The 20,528-nt window shown below is 57.5% G+C and overlaps 1 protein-coding gene across 2 annotated transcripts; it reads left to right on the forward strand.

The window, feature by feature from the left end:
• Positions 1–2,149: 2,149 nt before the first annotated feature.
• Positions 2,150–20,285, forward strand: PATZ1 (POZ/BTB and AT hook containing zinc finger 1; the record flags this gene model as incomplete). 2 transcript variants are annotated; one of them, XM_082852962.1, is made up of 4 exons in its annotated part: positions 2,150–3,427; positions 4,810–4,873; positions 11,264–11,435; positions 18,828–20,285. In XM_082852962.1, exons 1-4 carry the CDS (start codon positions 2,157–2,159, stop codon positions 19,244–19,246), a joined length of 1,926 nt encoding a protein of 641 aa, XP_082709088.1. In that variant the 5' UTR covers positions 2,150–2,156. The 2 variants fall into 2 exon arrangements, with proteins under 2 accessions (XP_082709088.1, XP_082709089.1); XM_082852963.1 differs by lacking the exons at positions 11,264–11,435; positions 18,828–20,285 and adding an exon at positions 6,097–6,375.
• Between the last annotated feature and the right edge of the window lie 243 nt (positions 20,286–20,528).

A 20,528-nucleotide genomic window follows, 5' to 3' on the forward strand; every position in this document is an offset into this window, starting at 1 on the left:
TCTGGTCCTCCCGCGGCGCCACCCCCGGAACCCGTGGGCACGCGTGGCTCTGCGCAAGCAGGGAGCGCGGCGGTGGGAATCCCGAGCGGAGCTGGAAGCCTGGCCCGTTCATTTGCATGCTAATACCCAGAATGCTTTTCCCCCGCACACCGCTTTTCTTAATGGAAGCGCTCAGTTTGGAACCGTGGAAAGTTTGGAACACATACTTCGCTCCCTCTTTGCAACTGTGGGAACTTCCCGCCCGCACACGCGGTGCCTGCAGCCCAGGGCTCCAAGTTGGGCTGCCTGGCAGCGGCCGCCAGCTCTTCCCAGGCAGATGAACCTCTGTGTCCAACCCGCGCGCGGCAGCATCTCCCGGACGGCCGGGACAAAGCGCCCAGGCCCGCCGGCGGGGCTCATGGCCCGAGCGCTCGGCGACTCGCTGGGCTGCGGGCGCCGGGGATGCTCCCGACCTCAGGAGGCCAAAGGGTGCTCCCTGGAGGGTCCAGTACCCCCATTTCCCTGGGGTGCGCGGGGACCCCTGCCCCTTCCCATCGCCCTTGCCTCTATGTTGTCGCCTCCCCGAGCTGGTTACTTTCCGCTCCCTGGGGCACAAAGCTTGGCGTGTGGCGGTTTGGGGGAGAGGGTGGACGATGGCCTCGTATCCCCAGCTTTCCCGGGCGCGCAGCCCCTTCGGTTCAGTCAGTGAGCGGGGTCCAGAAGCAGCTCCGAAGGTTCGGCCTGCCCCCAGCCAGGACCCCGAGCCCTCTCTGGGGTTGGTAGCGGGGAGGCGCTTGCAGACGACTTCTGGGGATTTCGGGTATCGAAGGGGGGCTCCGAAGGGTAACCAACGCCCGCTCGACTTACGGGTGCACATCGCTGGCTGGGGGGCCCACATCAGCGCCCCTCGGTCTCCCCCCACCCCCCGCCCCGTCCGCTCTCCGCCACTCTTGGCGGGGAGGGAGGGGCAGTGGGAGCTGGTTTGCTGGCTAGGCGCTTCGTTTGCATTGGTCCGGGGGGGCTGAGACTGCAGCCCCCGGCCCCGCGGGCGGGGTGGCGAGGCGGGGGCCGGACGGGGGCTCAGTCTGCGCTAGCATTGGCGGAGCAGGGGACTGGGGAGGGGGGGCAGGAAGCGGGGGGGAGCGGAGCTGCGGGGGGGGGTATAAATAGGGAAGGGGGGACGTGCATCCTCGGCTGGGTGAGGGGGGGGGCTCGGGACAAAGAAAGTGGAAAGTTTGCAGCGCTGGGCGGTCCGGGCCAGGGATTCGGGTGCGCACGTGCAGGGCCGGGGGCGCCGGGGGCCCCCCAAGCCGAGCTCGCCGTTTCTTTTTTTTTCTGCAAGCGGAGGGGGGGTGTTGTTGGTATCGCCCCCTCCTTCTCCTCCCCCCAGGGGTGAAAGTGCAAGAGGAAGTGCAGCCGCTGCCATCTTTCCTCCGCTCCGAACACACGGAGCCCAGGGCCGCAGCGCCGCCGCGCCGCCGCTCCGCCGCCGCCTTCGCTCGGCCCGGGAAAGGGCCCGCCCTACCGCTGCCGCCGCCCGCCCGCTCCAGCCTTCGCTACCGACTCCGCCCGCCAAGCTCCGGGACCCGGCCCGCGCTGCCGCCCCGGTGCGCGCCCCGCCGCCGCCTTAGCCTTAGCCTTTTGTTTCCTCCGCTCCGGCGCCCCCGCCCCGGCTCGCGCTTTGCAGGGGACGCAGCGCGCGCCCCCAGCGGGCCCGGGTAAAACCGCGGCGCGCGCGCCTGCGCGACAAACCCCTCCTCCTCCTCCCTGCGCGCGCGCGCGCGCGCGCGCGCGCTCCCCCTTGGCTGCGCGCCGGCGCCGCCTGGCGGGCGGGAGGGGAGGTGGCAGGCGCGTTTGCGGGAGGGGCGCACCTCTGTGCTCGCGTACCCCCCAGAGGTAGACCGAGAAGGGGAGGCGGGCGGGCGGAGAGGAGAGAGGAGTGCACGATCCAGCAGGGGTGGGGGCAGCTATGTGGGAGGTGGTGTGCCCTGCCGTCTAGACAGTCCGATCCGGGCAGGGGGTGTGTGCGCTCCGCGCACCTGCGAGACTACAGAGCCCCGGGCCGGCACGTGTGGGGAGTGTAGACACGTTCGTTGCACCCCGCTTCTTGCTGCCTAGGGGAAGGGAGTGGGGCTGGCAAGTGACGCGGCCCGGTTTGTGGGGAGGGGGCGGCGGCCATGGAGCGAGTGAACGACGCTTCCTGCGGCCCGTCGGGCTGCTACACCTACCAGGTGAGCAGACACAGCACGGAGATGCTGCACAACCTGAACCAGCAGCGCAAAAACGGCGGGCGCTTCTGCGACGTGCTCCTGCGGGTGGGCGACGAGAGCTTCCCAGCGCACCGCGCGGTGCTGGCTGCCTGCAGCGAGTACTTTGAGTCGGTGTTCAGCGCCCAGTTGGGCGACGGCGGAGCTGCGGACGGGGGTCCCGCTGACGTGGGGGGCGCAGCGGCGGCCCCGGGCGGCGGGGCTGGGGGCAGCCGGGAGCTGGAGATGCACACCATCAGCTCCAAGGTGTTCGGGGACATCCTGGACTTCGCCTACACTTCCCGCATTGTGGTTCGCCTGGAGAGCTTCCCCGAGCTTATGACGGCCGCCAAGTTTCTGCTGATGAGGTCGGTCATTGAGATCTGCCAGGAAGTCATCAAACAGTCCAATGTGCAGATCCTGGTGCCCCCTGCCCGGGCTGACATCATGCTGTTTCGTCCCCCTGGGACCTCGGACTTGGGTTTCCCTTTGGACATGACCAATGGGGCAGCCTTGGCAGCCAACAGCAATGGCATCGCAGGCAGCATGCAGCCTGAGGAGGAGGCAGCTCGGGCGGCTGGTGCAGCCATTGCGAGCCAAGCCTCCCTGCCTGTGTTACCTGGGGTGGACCGCTTGCCCATGGTGGCCGGACCCCTGTCCCCCCAACTGCTGACTTCCCCATTCCCCAATGTGGCATCCAGTGCCCCTCCCCTGACTGGCAAGCGAGGCCGGGGCCGCCCAAGGAAGGCCAACCTGCTGGACTCAATGTTCGGGTCCCCAGGGGGCCTGAGGGAGGCAGGCATCCTTCCATGTGGCCTGTGTGGGAAGGTGTTCACTGATGCCAACCGGCTCCGGCAGCACGAGGCCCAGCATGGTGTCACCAGCCTCCAGCTGGGCTACATCGACCTTCCTCCTCCGAGGCTGGGTGAGAATGGGCTACCCATCTCTGAGGACCCCGACGGCCCCCGAAAGAGGAGCCGGACCAGGAAGCAGGTGGCCTGCGAGATCTGCGGCAAGATCTTTCGTGATGTGTACCATCTCAATCGGCACAAGCTGTCCCACTCGGGGGAGAAGCCCTATTCCTGCCCCGTGTGTGGGCTGCGGTTCAAGAGGAAAGATCGCATGTCCTACCACGTGCGGTCCCACGATGGGTCCGTGGGCAAGCCCTACATCTGCCAGAGCTGTGGGAAAGGCTTCTCCAGGTGAGGAATGGTGCCCACCCCCCATGACTTGTCCTATTCCTAACTCATGGAATAGCTCCTCTCCAAGAGCTGGGGGTGTGAGACTTGCAGGGGGCTCACTTGACCTTGCAGGGCCATGTCAGGTTTGGGGAGAGTGTTTTAACGGCCCTGATTTTGAGATGATGTGGCCAAGAACTGCTTTCTCTTCCCTCAGGGAAGTTCTCTGGCACTAGGCATGCCCTACCATCTCTCTTCCTTGGGGCCTGTGGGAAGGGGCCGGATTCTTCAGGCCGCAGCCACCGGGCCTCACCATTCTTCTCCCTGGGCTCCCTTTGTGTTTCCGGCACCAGACGAGGGGCCCCCTCTGGGGGCGGGAGGCCAGGCTCCTCCAGCGACTTTCCCCGCTTGAATGGCCGCCGGGGGAGGGACCGAAACAAGTGCATCTGGGACTCCTTATGCTCCCATGCCTCCATGTCCCCCCGCACAGCACTGGCAATCCTGGGTCAGTAGAGTCTGGCCTTGCCTCTCACAGCCCCGGGATCACGGGGCACAGAGCTGGGCACCCAGAGTCTCTTCTGAACAGCAAAGCCTTTGATCTGCTCTGACCTGGTGGCTCCAAAGCCCACCTGAACCCACAGATCCCCTTTATGTTCACTGGACAGAGAGGAAGGAGGGCAGGATGTCGTTTTAGATTGACTTTTTAGTGAGCCTGATAAGGAACTGAAGACTTGTCTGCAAGCAGAGGGTTGTTTTTCCTCTTAAGAGAATATTCAGAATAAAAGGCTCGTTTTAACTTGCCTGGGTACTGAGGGCCTTGTGTGTATGAATGTAGGGATGGAAAACTCCCTCAGAGGGGCCCCAAGCAGGAACCAGTTTTACCGGTCAGGCAGCCCCTGCCCACCTGCTCTGTCGGGCATCTGGTTTACCAGCCCAGCTGGGGGCTTAAGGCTTCATCCCTTGGCCTCTGGGGACTGAATTCCATCCGGGTGGCATTCATTGGCTGCTGTGGTGGGAGAGGCTGGGGGAGGGGAATGCTGAGTTTCTACGGGGCTTTAGTCTGGACAATGAATCACACATACCCCCTCCCGGAAAGGCTGCAGCAAGGCAGCCCAGTCTCATTCTAAAGTCCCCTCCTTGGGTCCTAGAAATCATTGAGTGAAATGGTGGGGGGAGGCGGGTAGGCAAGGTCAGAGACAAATGCTCACTCCCCTTCCCCCTCTAGAGAAATCCAGGGCAGAGAGGCCTGGGCCTCAGGAGCCAGAGCTGGGTGGTGACTTTTCTTTGTCATGCTGGGGTGGGGTGAGGGAGTCCTCTCCAGCCTTGTCGGGGCAGGGGTCTGGCCAAGCTTGTAGCCCCCTTTCTTAAGGTCTTGTTTTAAAGTCTCTTTTGGTTCTCTTTTCTAGGCCTGATCACTTGAACGGACATATCAAGCAGGTGCACACTTCTGAGCGGCCTCACAAGTGTCAGGTAGGGGCTGGGCCGGGGCAGAGATGGGCTGAAAGAGAATGCTGCTGTCCTCACAGCTACGGCCATGAGCCAGCTGCTGTGCGTGCTGGGCTGGCTGACTGACCACCGCTGTGCACACCTCCCCCTCTGTCCCCCCACCGTCTGTCTGCTCTTCTCCTTTGTTCTCCCCCAGCCCCCTCCCTCCCACCGCTGATGTCCCCTCCTTCCTGGTCGCTGGGTCCTGGTTCCCAACCCGTCTCTGTCTTTGCTCTGTTGCTTGGCTTTCCTCTCCTGGCGTTTGCCAGCTCCTTGGATGGTGGGCCACATTGGACAAGTGTCGTCCTGGGGGCACTGGCACCCCACTGGGTCCGGCTTCTGGTTCCCAGCAGTTTGCAGGGGCCACCGTGGGGTGGGAATGGCTTCTTAAGGGCTCCTGGTGGTCCAGCCAACAACTCTTCCCCTTGTATGCCCAGCAGCCTGACCTGAGTTGGAGCTGCTTCTGGGTCCCCTCAGCTCAGAGCACCAGGCCGCAGGGGTGGGGGTGAAGGAGGCAGGGAGTGGTGCGATCACTGGCACCTGCTTAACCCATCCTGAGCCACGTGTGCACACAGCCAAGGGCTTCTGAGAACTGGAAAGCGAGGTGGTTTCCTGTCCTTGAGAGCTCTTTGTGTAGCAGTAGGTAGGGGAGGCTGGGCAAGATTCTCACCCTTGGTTTGTCTGCTTGAACAATATCTGGGGGCTCTGTGATGCCCAGAAAATTGAGCTTCCTCTCCTGGCCACTGAGCATTCCTGTGTGGGTGGAAAACACACTTCTATCTTCTCCTTGGTCGTACCCCCTTTCCTGGGCCAAGTTCCTACCATCTGAGTGGGAAACAGAGTTGTGGGGTGTTTACTGCAACGTCTGATGGGGTGACCTGCTTCTCTTTATCCTGTTGGTGGCAAGGAGGAGGGTCTGGGGAGACCGATAATAGGGAGGGATGGACGGACGTGCTGTAGGTGGGGCAGAGAGCCCCCAGGGGCCAGGTGCGGTGGTGTTCCCAGACGGCCAGGAGACCGGGGGTGGGCCTGCTGGGATGCGCCTGTGCCTCGCTGCCTCCTCTCCGTCTGTCTCTCATCACGGAGCACATTCTGACTCTCCCAGGTAGTGTGCTGAGCGGCCCAGCAGAGTAGGAGGAGCCCAGAGGGCAGTGGGGGCATGCCCGGTGGCCTGGGGGGGTAACCTGCACTCTCTGCCCTTTTTCCAGGTGTGGGTTGGGAGCAGCAGCGGCCTGCCGCCCCTGGAATCTCTTCCTAGCGACCTGCCATCATGGGACTTTGCCCAGCCTGCTTTGTGGAGGTCGTCCCATTCGGTTCCTGACACCGCCTTTTCCCTTTCTCTAAAAAAATCCTTCCCAGCCCTCGAAAACCTGGGCCCGGCACCCTCCAGCAACGCTCTCTTCTGCCCAGCCCCGCCGGGCTATCTGAGGCAGGGTTGGACTGCCCCAGAGGGCAGCCGGGCCTTTACCCAGTGGCCTGTGGGCTAGCCGGGGCCTCCCGAGAGGGTTTTCTGTGGAGGGGAACGGCAGTGGCAGTGGTCTGAGCCCCCTGCTTTTGGGAGAGGCCAGCAGAGTGGTCCCTGCCCACCATGCCCAGCTCCTCCCTGGGTGACTTGGACTCTTTCCCAGCTCAAGGACCCCAAATAGGGGTAGGAAAGGGCTCCTTCCTGGGTCCTCCCCATGGTCTCCACGTTTCTTTCTGGGCTCTCTTGCCTTGTTTTCCCTCTTTAGCAGATGGTACCCCTGGGTGTCTGACCTTGCCTGGAGGTTGATGCTTTCCTAGGAACTAAGCCACTGGCTTACATGCTTCCCCTCCCCTGGCATCACCTCCCCTAAGGGGTTTCTAGAATGGGGCCTGGCCACCCCTCCCCCCACCCTGGGAGTGAATCCTCCAGAGGAGAGGAGACTCCGGCGCAACTCCAACTGGGCCAACCGTGCTGCCCTCGTCCCTTCCCACTCACACAGGTCCGCTTTCATTTCTGGCTTGTGAATTAGACTTTTGTGGTTTTGAGGTTTATTAGCAGGTCTGCTCAGGAACTAGATTAACCAGTAGCTTTACATTGGGTCATCCCAATATATGGCTTTGGGTGCTGATAAAGCAGATGTAGACCTCCGTCGGATCCCAGTGGTGTGCCCTTCAGTCCCCGCGGGCTCTGCGGGGATAATAGGAGTGATGATAAAAGTTTTCATTCTAACGTTTGAGGCTTTGTGTGTTTTGTCCTTGGTCTGTGTCATAACACTGACATCACTGTCCCTTGGTGTATGAGCCTGCTCCTGCCCTGCCCCTCCGACACACACTCTCACAAGCCTGCTGGCCCTGCCTCCAGCCCCACAGCCAGAACTCCCCTAACAGTGACCTGGCAGGTGCAGGTGAAGACGTGCTGCCTCTCAGGCTCTGAGCTGGCTGGCCAGGTGTGCCTGGGCTTTGTTAAACAGCCGGGGCATCTGTTTTGCATGGTGTGTCTGCTGAAAGTATCAGAGGTGAAGAGACAGCTCTCTGGGAGTTGGTTCCTTTAGCCCCTGGCAGAGTTGGGCATGGGCCATACCTCTCGGTCCCTCCTGATGCCACAGAGGAGACAGTAGGGGCCAGTTACAGAGACGGGTGCCGCAGCTTGAGGGGAAAGGCCCTCCGAACGTGGGCGCATGGGGGCTCAGGCTTGGCAGTGACACGCAAGTCTCCTTGGGGTTTGGCCTCAGTGTGCTTAAATGGCCCAGATGTCCCAATGCTGCTCGATCTGTGAGTGCTGTGGGCTGGGACATTGACCCCAGATGGAGTTCAGCCTGAAGCCGAGAGGCTAGAACAGCTCAGACCTCTCCCATTGCTCCCAGTGGCCCCACTTCTTGGGGGCTGGTTGGGGGGTTTGGGCTGGAGGGATAACTCATTAGGAATTGAAATGGGAATAAGGGAGCTGACACCCTTGAGAAGAAGGGTGTGACAGCAAGGGTATGACAGCAAGGCCCATGGTGCTAAGCCCACATGCATTGCCCTCAGACTTTTCCAAGGCTATGGAAAAGACTACTTAAGATACCCCCTGAGGCTGCCAGGCTCAAAGGCCACCAAGAGTAGGCGTGCACCGGTGCCCCTGGTACCACTGAGGCCCCATTCCTGAGCTGTTCAACCCTTGGGAAGAAAAGCATTTGGAAGTCTGGGACGGGGAGAAACTGGCAGGGAGGGAAGGGAGCCTGGCTGGGGCTCAGTGTTGAGTGGTGATGAACCTCTCTGGGGGCTGGGCCAGGACCTGGCAGGTGCGCCTCCAGCAATAGCAGGCTGCCTGTGCGCAGGGCTGGGGGCGAGGCGGCCGTTCCCAGCACCACCGGCGATCGATTGGGGTGCTGATCCTGTCAGGGTCCCTCTGCCTTCTCCCTGCCTCCAGGACAGGAAGTGTTTTTCTCTTGAGTGGCCCCAGCATGGAGGTTCCGGGCACCCCCTTCTTTGAGATCCATCTCTCTCCTCAGCCTTTCTCTCCTTTCTCTCCTGGGTTAAGTGACCAGGCCTTTTATGTTTGGTGTTGTCTGAACTTCTGGCAGGCCTAGACTCGGACTTGGGCACTTTCACAGTTCAGAAAGCCTTGGGTACTCCAGCCACAAAGGGTCAATCCTGGCACAGAGAAGCCAACCACCATTTCAGCTTGGCTTTGTAACACAGTGATAGTTTTTGTTGCGTTTGTGTTTCGTTTTGTTTTGTTTTCCCAGCAGCAGATTTACATTCCTAATTATGTTTGCTCAGGCTAAAGTTTGCTTTCATTCCTTGAGAGATAATCAATGGAGGACAGGGTGGGAGAACTCAGCCTGGTCTGCAGCTTTAATTTTGCTTAGCTAATCCCCCAAATGGATAATCCACTTGTGGATAATTGAAGTCTGGCTGTCCATTATCTTTCGTTAGCAAAGTATGACAGGCAGTGCTTTAAGGGACACATCCCAAAAGAAAGTTGGCAAGAGAAACAAGGCATCTCTTTCACATCCCTCTAGTGGCACCCTCTCCCAGGGGCCACAGAAGGTGGGATCCTGAATGTGTGCTTTCAGCTGCATTTTCGTAACACCTGGTCCATGGTTGGCTCCTTTGAGTTCTGCGGTGTAGACCACACTGCCTCTCGCCATTGTGGCGGTGGTCCTCAAGTCGCTGTCTGGCCAAGCCGGCTCCCGTCCCCAGATAAATCGACAGGTGCACCCCTATCTCCCGCAGGTGTTCACGGCACCCCTTACTCTGGTTTACAGTCTGGTGGGGCTGGGGAAAGATTCAGTTTTCCACCCACTGTGGCCTATGATTGGGTCACAAGGTCCCTGCCGGTGGGGCCCACCTGTGGCCATGAGACCGCACCCATGGTGCTTTCTGAGTCACCTAAGTGCTCAAGTTTCCCTGCACAGAACCTGTCACCTCTATCAGGACAGCCCTGGCTACCAAGTACACTGATAAAAACTATCCACACCTTTTACCAGAAGCTACCTCTGCTGAGGCTGCAGGTGGTAAGAACACATGCTCAGGGGCTGGTTCTCAGTCCAGCTGCCCCGAGTCCTCTCAGGACCTCTGTCTGCCCGGCTGTAAATCGGGGAGGAGGGGAATACCCCAGGGTGGTCAGGAGGATCGGGAGGGCACTGGCCCGGCAGTGGCAGGGTGTTGCTTTCTCTAGTAGCTGAGCCCTGTGCTTTGTGCAAATTACTCTCTAAACTTAGCTCCCTCATTTGTCAGATGAATAAACTCAATATATAAAACATGAAAGCAGTACACTTGACCCTTGAACAACACGGAGGTTAGGGGCGTCGACCCTCCGAGCAGTCAAAAATACACATACAACTTAGTGTCGGCCCTCTGTGTATGTGATTCTTCCACGTCCGCGGTTCCACATCTGCGGGTTCAGCAAACTGCAGATGGTGTACCACCTACCATAGTATTTACTGTTGAAAAAGATTCGCATATAAGTGGACTCATTCAGTTCAAACCCTGGAAAACTGTTCAAGGGTCAACTGTATTTTGTTAGCATAAATTGTTCTATTCAAATGCGTAACATTTATTCAAAAGATAACGACTAAGAGCTCAGCTGGTCCTGATGCAGACATTTGGGGTTGGGGTAGCAACCACGGTGTCTTCTACCTCCACAGCATCGAATGCATTTGTTTCTCCCTCTGATTGTACAGTAAAGCAATGGATAGACGTTGTACATGGTGACAGTGTTCAGACGCTTACCTTAAGGTCTCAGGATCTGTTTCTGTTCAGTGGAGCCGCAGGAACACCCCCATTCTAGCCAGTTAACGGGGTGGCGGGTCTTCAGTGGGTTAACGTTTGGTCTGTGATGCAATTAAAGGTGAATGTTGCTTTCTCTTGTGGCTCTAAAAGGGTAAACACAGGTACAGAGAAAAGCAATGAGTCAACCTTGACTAGAACTCCTGAGACATGTCCGTGGATCCAAAATAGTGAAGGTCACCAGATTCAACTCTCCTGAGGGCTTTCCCGACATTCCGTGACCTCCAAGGCTGGGCAGCCATGCAGGCCCGGGCTGGGGGAGAGATGTTGGGGGTAGACCCAGGGCTGAGACCAAGTCAGGGGACCCGGGGCTGCCTTCCCAGGGTGTGGTACTGACTGCAGCTCCTGGCCGGTGGGGTGAGAGCACGGCCTGCCTCGAGGGCCACCGTGAGGATGCACTGCATGCGACGAAGGGCTCTGAAGGTGAAGTCTGGGGCCTGCCTGGCACAGTGGGGGGCACTGGTCAGCGCAGGGTGGCGCCATCCTTGTTGGCACCAGCACTGGGGTTCCACAGATGCCCCCGGAGCCTCCGGCCCTCACTCTCTGCTAATTTTCACATTCGCAAAATTGACACTGTCACTTCATGGGCTGCTTTCTCAATACAAACGCACACAGATATTATGAAGAGTAATCTCTGTGTTCTGTCCTGCCTTTCCTTTCCATTTCCCTGTGGCCACGATTAATGTCGCTTTTGAATAAAGTGAGTAAATTGGATTCTTTGTATAAAGCAACCAGGGGAAACCCAGGGTGGAGAAGGTGAAGACTGTTCCGTTTATATGCCAATAGCTCTTCTATAAATTCACTTACAGCCAATGCAACAAACATCAGTTCTTAAATGTTTAAGAATGAAAAGCCCCTAGCTCTTTTGTTTTGCAGAGCTCAGCCTGCCATGTAATGTGCATGTTGGGGGCCAGTGGGAACCAGTCATCCCAGCTCAGGGGTCCTGTGGGGAAGACCATGGGGAGTAGGAGCGGCTTACTTGGCATCTGGGGAGGAAGCCTGGCCGCATTCTGAAGTTCTCTTTATACAGCGAGTCCCTGTGTTGGCCGGAAATGGCTTTGTGCCACAGTGTGCTCGGTAGGGAGTTGGGTGTGGACGCCAGCTTTTACCTCACCCCGTTTTCCTTTCTGCCCTCAGACCTGCAATGCTTCTTTTGCCACCCGAGACCGTCTGCGCTCCCACCTGGCCTGTCACGAAGACAAGGTGCCCTGCCAGGTATGCGGGAAGTACTTGAGGGCAGCGTACATGGCAGACCACCTGAAGAAGCACAGCGAGGGGCCCAGCAACTTCTGCAGTATCTGTAACCGAGGTAATCTCCCTGCTACTCCCTCATGTCCAGGGGATGGGCCTGAGCCCATGTGGGAGGCTGGGGGGTGTCTGACCACCCTGCTTCAGGCTCCACTCTGCATGGCCAGCCCTCCCTCCCTTCCCACTGAGCGATAAACACCTTATCCCCCAGCCAGCTGTTTGTCACCCTTTCCTTTCCAAGAAACCTGGGGTGCTTGGAACAGGAGTTGCCAGGAGCTCAGCAAGTGAGAACAGCAGAGAGTGTTGTTCCCAGGCTTGGGCCCATGACACACCTGCTGCCCAGGGGGCAGGATGGATGCGCTGAGCTACTGAGGTTGGTGGGAGTCATTAGGCCCCAAGAGGTGGGAGAATGAGGGGTCCTGCTCAAGAGCTTTGCTGGCTGATCCACTGGCACGTGAAAGTCAGCAGCCAGGTAAGGACGTCGAGTCTGGAGATGGACAAGGGCCGAAACTTTCTAGCACAAATGGTCGGAAGAGCCCAGGCCCAGGTAGATTGTGGCCTTGACGAGAGCGGAAAGTGGCAGGTGCTCTGAGCAGGGCAGCGTGCTTGCGGCTGAGGTTGGCCTAGGTGGCATCTGTGGCCCTGGTGTTGTGTTGGATGAAGTCTGTCCTGTCCCTGAGCTTCTGCCAGGGCTCGTTGGCTGCTAGAAGGGCTGAGGTTCGTGTTTTGCAAGCAGCGTCAGTGGAGGAGGCTGCGCCTTATCTGCTGAAGGAGTTGGGGCAGCTGTCTGGTGAGCGTGAGGATGCTTCTGCATGGTGCGCTTGCTTTGGCCAGGTGGGGACGTGGCTGGAGAGTCCTATCTCCTGGGACACTCTTGTCGCAACACTTCTGGAAGTCTTGAGTGTGGCTTAGTGGATTGAGCACTAAGCCAGGAGGCAGGGGACCCAGGGTTTAGCTGGCCCCTCCCACTTCACCCTCCTGTGTGACCTTGAACTCTCCCTTCGCCTCTCGAAGGCTCAGTCTCTTCACCTCTAAACGGGGTTGAGAACATCCCCCTTGCCCACCTCACAGGGCTGCTGTGAGGATCCCAGGAGACAAGGTAGGTGAAAGTTCTCTGAACCCTGCAAGCAGCAGCACACTTGGGAGGCCCTCCTTACACTTTGTAACTGTCAGGAAAGACACAGCTCGCTGACACTCTGATTTGGACCAGGTGCAGCCCTCCTGCAGTCCTTGGCTGGAAACTTTGCGTCCTGTGCTATCTCCACATGCCCTGAGGTTGCTGGTGGAGGGAGCCTGCTGAGTGGCTGGGTGTTCTCTTGGTGCCCTGAGCTGGGTTCCTCCCGGGGACTGCACACCTGGGGTTTGCCTTGAAGGCCATTCGATGTCAACGTTTGTACCACCAGGAAACCTGCTGTGGAAGCAGGGAGGTGGTCAGAAAAGCTGCTTAAGCATCTGTCCTATTTTCTGATATGTCAATAGAGCCCTTTCTGGCAGGAGCTTCCTCCGGGGAGCTAGCAGTGGGGCTGTGTGTGGAAAGAGCTATCAGGCTGTGGCTGCCCAGCTCTAGGAAGAGATGGTTCCTTGTCTTGCTTCATCCCGTGGCTTCCTGACCGCGCCCCCAACTAACTCGAGACCTGCTGCAACGGTGCTGTCAGCGGGCGTACTGTCGGGGTTTCAGGGTTGAAGTTCTCAGCCTGAGAGTTGGGGTCAGAGACCAGAGGCGGTAAACCAGTTAGGGCGGAGGAGGACGCCAATGAGGAAACAGAGATAAAGCCTGATTACAAAGTGGCAGGGAGCTGAGTGGGGGACCCAGGGCCACAGCCCCTGTGGGCCCCACTCAGGAGGAAAGAAAAGCTGCGAGCAGCCGGGAATAGCAGGGAACGTCGACCCAGTTAGGAGACAGCTGATGTGGCAAAGCCCACAACTATTGTACATCAGGATTTGTTTTCCCTGGGCTGGTAAAGAGGACTTGGGCAGCAGCCACAGGCCATGTGGCCAGGGTGGGGGTGCCTGGAGAGTAGAACCAGAGCCCACCTTTCCTCAGAAAAGCCAACGCTAGATCTGGGTCGTAAGCAAAAGAGCTTTGGGGGAATTCCCTGTCAGCCCAGTGGTTAGGACTCTGCGCTCTTGCTCCCTAGGGCCTGGGTTCAGTCCCTGCTCAGGGAAATAGGATCCCACAAGCCGCGTGGCATGGCCAAAAAAAACCCCAAAAGCTAAAACAGAAAAACCCAGCTTTGGGTCCCAGAGTCGGAGCAGAAAGTCCCATTCCTCCAAGAAGACAGAAGAGGGCTCTAGTCTAAACCACCCTGGATCCTCAGAAGGAAGAGAAAACAATTTTGCTCTTCATCAGAAGAGAAGGAGCAGGATTCTACCTCTGGACTCATTTCTTCGGCAGAAATGGGAAAAGACGCCTCCCTTCCCCTCCAAAAAAGAAAAGGAAGGGGAAGGCAGTTTTTCCAGGAAGAGGATAGGCCGCCAAAGACACTGAGACACTGGAATCAGAATGCAGGACGCTCTGGGCCGTCCTTTCAAGGCTGTGACTACAGGAGGAGCTGCAGAAATAAATGGATGTTCTCTCTACAAGGGTTCAAGCAAAGGCTAACGTTCAGCCAGCCGGTTAGCGGGTGAGGCAGGATCAGATGAATTTCCAGGTGCCCTGAGATCCTCCAGTCCCAGCAGTTCTTAAGCAATCAGCTTAACCACCCATCCATCTGCCTACTTTCAGCCACACAAACAACTCTTGCCTGTGAAGAACGGGAGAGAGGAGATGCAGCCGGTGGTCCAGCCCCACACTGGAGACAGATGACCTTGTCTTTGTCCTGGAGACATATCAGGACGTAGACCATCCCATCTGCAGAGAAGATAACTTGCAGTGGGAGGAGTATGATGGCTACAAAAGCCTGTTTCCCACGTTCAAGTTGAGGAAATCAGTTGAGTTGAACAGTGGGAAGGACCTGGTAGATTGCCATGATTTCCCTTCTTTTGAAGTTTCTGTAGCAGGGTCTTTATGTAGATGTGTATGTACTGCTGTGAGGGAGGAAGCGGGAAAGCATATTGGAAATCGGTCTTTGACCGAGACAACACTTGCACTCAAATATCTGCTTAAAGGGTAGAGAAAGCCTTCTCTCCAGCCAGAGGCAAGCGCCAGTGGTAGACGCAGACAGCCTGCTGTCCCCTGGACTGAGCTGACCCAAGCCTACTTGGTGCCCCCACTCCAGCACGGCTCAGTTGGGCACAGCCCCACCAAGGTGTGGACAAGAAGAAAGCCGTCCCTGACCCCTGCACAGATGTGGAAGCTGCCAAGGAGAGTTTGCTTCCAGAGTGCGAATTACAGCACACCAGGCAAGAAAATGCAGTGGAGAAGCAGTAGCCTCGTGGTAGCATATTCTCCGTATCTGGAGCGTGAGAGAGGGTGGCCCGTCGGTGGTGGTGGAGTCACGTGTGTGCTCAGTGTTCCCATCACTCTGATGCTTGTAGAAAGCTTCCTCTTTGGTTCTTGGTTAATCAGTGGTGAACAGGCAGGTGAGTTTAGAATTCTGGCCAAATGTGTCTGGCTTCAGAGATACGTTCACAGAAACTCGGCTTCTGTTTTACCCCAAAACTTGGCTGCTGAGCTGCTCTGTGTTTAAATTCTGGGCCTTAGGTGGCAACTGTGGATCCACGCCTACCACCCGCCATGTGGTTTTGCTATAGATAGTAAGTAGTCTACAGCTGGGGCAGCGTCAAGGGGACCCTGCCACGTGGTCCCCAGACCATTTTTCGGGAGAAAACAGTGAGTTTTCATTGAGCATCTGCTGTGTTCCCCAGCACAGCTCTTCCCACAAGGAGTAAACATAATAGTTCCTGGTGCTCCTTCCCTCCTTTCCTGTCCCTCTTGATTGCAGTGGCCCTGCCCTGAGGCACCGTGGAGAGAGCTTCAAACCAGTTCAGAGGGCCCCGCAAGGGATTAAAAAACAAAGAAAAAAATTCCCTTCTAAAGTGGTATCATCGCATCAGTTGGAAAGTCCTGATATTTCTGTTGGTTGCCAGGGCTGCAGCGCCATCCATGGGGCAGGGCTGAGATCCTCTGTCCTGTGAGTCTCATCTGCTCCTTCCTGACCACAGCCTCCCTCCGAGGAGTGTTTATATGGGACCCTCGTAAGTCAGTCTGTCCCCTGCTTGGCCCCAGGCAGACCACTTGGTCACAGCGCAGGACATCGTGCTCTACCAGGCAGGGCAGGACAGCAGCATCTGGTCCAGGAGGGTCTTCTTTGTCAGGAAAGGAAGGAAGATTCACCCAGCCCCCCATTTCCCTCCAGAACCACCAGCTGCTACCATCGGGGGGATGTTTGTTGAATAAGATTCCCACAGGTCAGCCTGTCTACCAGCAGCTTTCATTCTAATCCACCAACGTGGCAGAGAAATACAGGAATGTATATGGTGATAATGGAGCCTACTGCAAAAGTTGAAGGGATGTTTCTAGGGCCGGGACCAAGACACAGAGACTATTAGAGAGTCTGCCCAGTGGTGAAGGACCACGTGGTGGCACGTGGTCCTGGGGTTAGAGTCCAGGCTCTGCCATTTAGCAGCTGTACATGTGGCTGCAAAGCACAGAGCGATGCATGCGGTGCGCTGGGCCTGCACACCTCTGTCACTCCCTGAAGGTGACCTTTATTGTAGTTCCAGTAGCATTTGAAAGCCCAGGCCAATTCAGACTTTTTTCAAACAAGTCTTGTGCAGACATTACACAGTACTCTCCAGCCTCTGGCCCATTAGTAGTGGATCCCACTGCCACCCCGTGACTGTAATTTAACGAGGGAATGAAAGTACCCGAGGATGTGTCAGCTGCATCTGGAGTGGACTAAAGGGACACCATCTAGGCATAGCGCCCCAAGTGGGCCTTTTGCCGAAAAGTTTTGGTTCCTGCCGAAGGCACTTTTGGATCCTTGACTGTGGGAGGATTTGATGTCCCAGCTCCTTCCTGCGGAAACCCAAGTGGAAATCCTTTGACTAGCCCACCTGGTTCCATCTCCTCAGACTCGTGGCTGCTGTGGAAATTGGCCCGAGATCACTCTTCCCAGCCTGAGGCATCTCGAGGCTCAAACTGACTGGAGCATCTGAGTGGGTCTGGAGCAGATCCCAGAAGGTTGGATTGCCCCTCCCCCAAAATAAAGACAAGGATTGTGCCTATTTCTTCTTCCTTAAGTGAACCTGTTGGATCCTCCAAAACCGAACCAAGAAGACCACTGTGAATAAGAGATGACTGCACACCCCCTTTAACATAACTTCCTATTTTCATTGTTCTTCAAAAGGTCTAAACAGTTACTAAACCCAGTTATTCTGAAGGTGAGAAAGTTTGCAAAATAGAGCATGTCTTAACAGGTAGAAGAAGGGGGACTCCTGGAGGCATTTCTTTGGGATTTCATCTTGCCTCCGTCTGGCTTCTTGCGCAGATGGTTTGCCTTCACACGTGTTCAGCCGTGTTCTGCCGGCTGGAGTCCCATGGCTGCCCTGGAGCCCTGGAGCCCCATGTACTTTCCCGACAGCATTTCTAGCCGTGGTCCCTGTAGCTGGTCTGGGACTGTGGACCATCCATTCAGACCACTTGTTACTGAGGTGCCAAGCGAGCCGAGGTAGTTGGCCTCTGGCCCTGGCCAGAGTGGGATCTCAGGCCATCCCTCCAGGCAGCCTCCACAGCCTTGCAGAGCGGGCTCTGCAGAGAAGCCGACTCAAGGACAGTGCCACCCTCCCTCCTGAGCCAGGTGGCTCCTGTGGTTGCAGCGCCTTTGAGCCAAGGAGGGGCCCCTTCTAGGAGTGCTAGCCAGTGCGGCCAGAGGAGAGGCGTGGGGGAAGCAGAGAGGTGTCTGTGTGCCGGCTGCGGGATCTCATCTCCTTTTGTCTTGTTTAGGTTTCTCCTCTGCCTCCTACTTAAAGGTCCATGTTAAAACCCACCACGGTGTTCCCCTTCCCCAGGTCTCCAGGCACCAGGAGCCCATCCCGAATGGGGGAGCAGCGTTCCACTGCGCCAGGACCTATGGCAACAAAGGCAAGCGACCCCTTGCTCTGCACTTTGCTTCTCTGCGCAGGCTGTGTTGTGGGGGCGCTGGGCCGGGCGTGGGGAGGCGTGAAGGCTGCCGGCTTGCTGGCCGCCTCAAGGAGGCTCGAGATCTGAGTGGCAGTGGCCTCCAGGACAAAAGTCACAATGGGGAATCTCACTCCAGGGCGGTGAGTGAGGCTTTAGGGCCCTGCCGAGATCCAGCCCCCGCCTCCTCTTCCCCAGCACCCTCCTCGCTCCTGGCCAGCCCCCACGTCCAGAGCCCTGCAGGGACGCCCCAGGCCCAGGGCAGGAAGAGGAGCCCTGCATGATGAGCCTCTGGGCCTGTCCATTGCCTGTGGCCCTTTAAGGATGGTGTGGAGCTGTGGCTGAATGCTTTCTTCTCCTTTGACCCTGTGGGCAGAGGGAGCCAAGGTCTGGCTTCCCCCTCGGTAGGGGTGGTTGGTTGCTGTGACCAGCCCTTTCCGGAGAGCCTCTGGCCGCGTTTGTGAGATGCATGGTGCCGACTCCGAGTTGGTTTGCGTAGAGCTCCCTAGGCCCCACCTCCACTTGTTGATTCGGGTTGTTCTGTGGTTTTTCAAGTCGTCGTTGCCTTGGGGATGACGCCAGGGGCTTGGCAGATGGCAAAGATGGCATGCTCCACGCTCCCATCACAGACTTCCCTTCCCGGCATGGCGCTCTGAACCCAGGCAGGAAGGAGCTCATTGTGGAGGCTTCACGTGTGGGCCGGGCAAGGCAGATCAGTGAGGGCTGTCTCGAGGACCACCTTGTTCTGGGCCCTGCGTAGGGACAGCTGGCCGATTGAGTTGTTTAGTTCCTTCTAAGCTGTGTGCTTTGGCAACTTGGCCTGGAAGGCTTCTGGCAGGCAGAGGCAGTGAGGGCAGGGCTTGTGTTTGCAGCGTTGGGAAAAGGACTGGCTCTGACTCAGCCGTCGATAGGGTCTGCCTGGGTTGAAGAGCCCGCGGCTCTGGTTCTGGCTTGCTAGGGTGCAGCCAGTCTGGTGCAGAGGTGAGGCCACTGGCGTACCTGCTCAGCATCATCACAACAGCTGTTTTACCCTCAGAGGCACCCAAGAGAGCACCTAGGAGCTGGGGGTCTTGGGTTGTCCTGGGTGGAGACAGAGGCGGTCCCCTCTCCATACCCTTCCTTGAAGCAGGCCGAGATGGTGGTGAGCAGTACACGTGCGCCTGCATGAAGAGTCCGCGGCGAGGGAGGCTGGCAGCCCCAGGCCCTGCTGTCTCACCCCTGTAGGCACGCCAGGCTCCCTGACTGACCAGCTGAACCTCTGTGGGTTCTGCTGGGCGGTGGCTGGCCATCGGCTGCCCTCCACGAGCCTGTGAGCTGGCCCCTGGCGACCCCTCCGAGGGGGCATCCCCATAGCCTGGCCTCACCGCTCCTCTGTGTTCTGTTTCCTCCTAGAAGGCCAGAAATGCTCACATCAGGATCCGATTGAGAGCTCCGACTCTTACGGTGACCTCTCGGATGCCAGCGACCTGAAGACGCCCGAGAAACAGAGCACCAATGGATCCTTCTCCTGTGACATGGCGGTCCCCAAAAACAAAATGGAGTCTGACGGGGAGAAGAAGTACCCCTGCCCCGAGTGCGGGAGCTTCTTCCGCTCCAAGTCCTACTTGAACAAACACATCCAGAAGGTGCATGTCCGGGCCCTCGGGGGCCCTCTGGGGGACCTGGGCCCTGCCCTTGGCTCGCCTTTCTCTCCCCAGCAGAACATGTCTCTCCTTGAGTCCTTTGGGTTTCAGATTGTTCAGTCGGCGTTTGCATCATCTCTGGTAGATCCTGAGGTCGACCAGCAGCCCATGGGGCCTGAGGGCAAGTGAGGCAGATGCTGCGTCCCCGCAGAAACGGCCACCGGGGACCGCTGAGAAATGCTGTGAATGCGGAGGGAAGTGGTGTCTTTGGGTTCTGTAGCTGAGAGATTTTTATTCGTTTTTAACTCCCCCTCTAGCCCTGTCACCCACCCCTAACCCCCAATGGTCTTTAGAAATAGATTCTCATCTGATACTCGGCAGAAATATCTGTGAGACCCGGTATGGGATGAGGGCAGAAAACACTACACAGGCCTCCAAGGCAACACCAGGGCTGGTTTCTCTAACAGGCGGAAGCTGGAGCTCCTGGTGCTCAGGCTTAGTGACCCCCATTCCACACCTGCACCTGACAGCATTCTGGGACCTCGGTGATTTTGGTCCCCTGCCCCTTCTCTAATCCCTCATTCCCCCTTCTCATCTCCCTCAAAAGATACCACAGTAGGGTCTCCGCCCACTTACACAATGCTGATGCCCAACTGTTTTTAAGGAAGCTGGAAGCCTACAGCATCCCGTGGACCATGGGGTGAGTGTCCTCTGAGAGCCCCCTGAGCTTGACCTTTGACCCGGAGGGCCCCAGACCTTTCTGAGCCCTGCTTGAAGGCTAGCATTTTGCCACTAGGACAAGCTTAGCAATCGAGGACACTCCTACCCCAAATTTCAGTTCTTAGGTGATTTTAACCATTCAACTTGCTGTTGGGTTTTAATTCTCTAATTATTATTATTATTGTTATTATTTTTTAGGACCAGTTGTAGTGAATTGCTACTGAAAGCTATCCCAGGTGATACAGAGCTCTTTGTAAACCGCAGTCACACGTTAGGGTTTAGGATTAAACTTTGTTTAGATGTACCATAATTAACTTGGCTAGTTGATTGTTTGGAGTCTATGGAAGAAATAGTTTTATGCAAAATTTTAAAAATGCCAGTCTGGTCAGGGAGGGAGGGGGTTTCAGTGCTGTTGGAAGGCAGGAGAGCTGGCAGGTGGGGACATCATACACCTCAGTTGTATCACACGTGAGCAAGCCAAGGTTGACCCTGTGATGTGAGTTGATCTGATCAGACTGTATTAAAAATGTTAGTACGTTACTCTGCCTGCTCCCCTGAGTCTGGTTTTTTCTCTGGGACCCAGAGGGTGGGCAGTCTGTGCCCCTGCACCTGGGTGGGGTGGGATCCCAGGAGACCTCTCTTCCTCTTCACTGCACCAGTCCCACTGGGATTGACAGGTGGGTGCTTCCCCTGCAGACTCAGCTGCCACCATCCACCCACCCGCTCTCTCCTGGTATTCACTGCTCTGTGC

The sequence above is a fragment of the Leucopleurus acutus genome (assembly GCF_964270905.1).
Source record: "Leucopleurus acutus genome assembly, chromosome: 13".
NCBI classification, from domain to species: domain Eukaryota; kingdom Metazoa; phylum Chordata; class Mammalia; order Artiodactyla; family Delphinidae; genus Leucopleurus; species Leucopleurus acutus.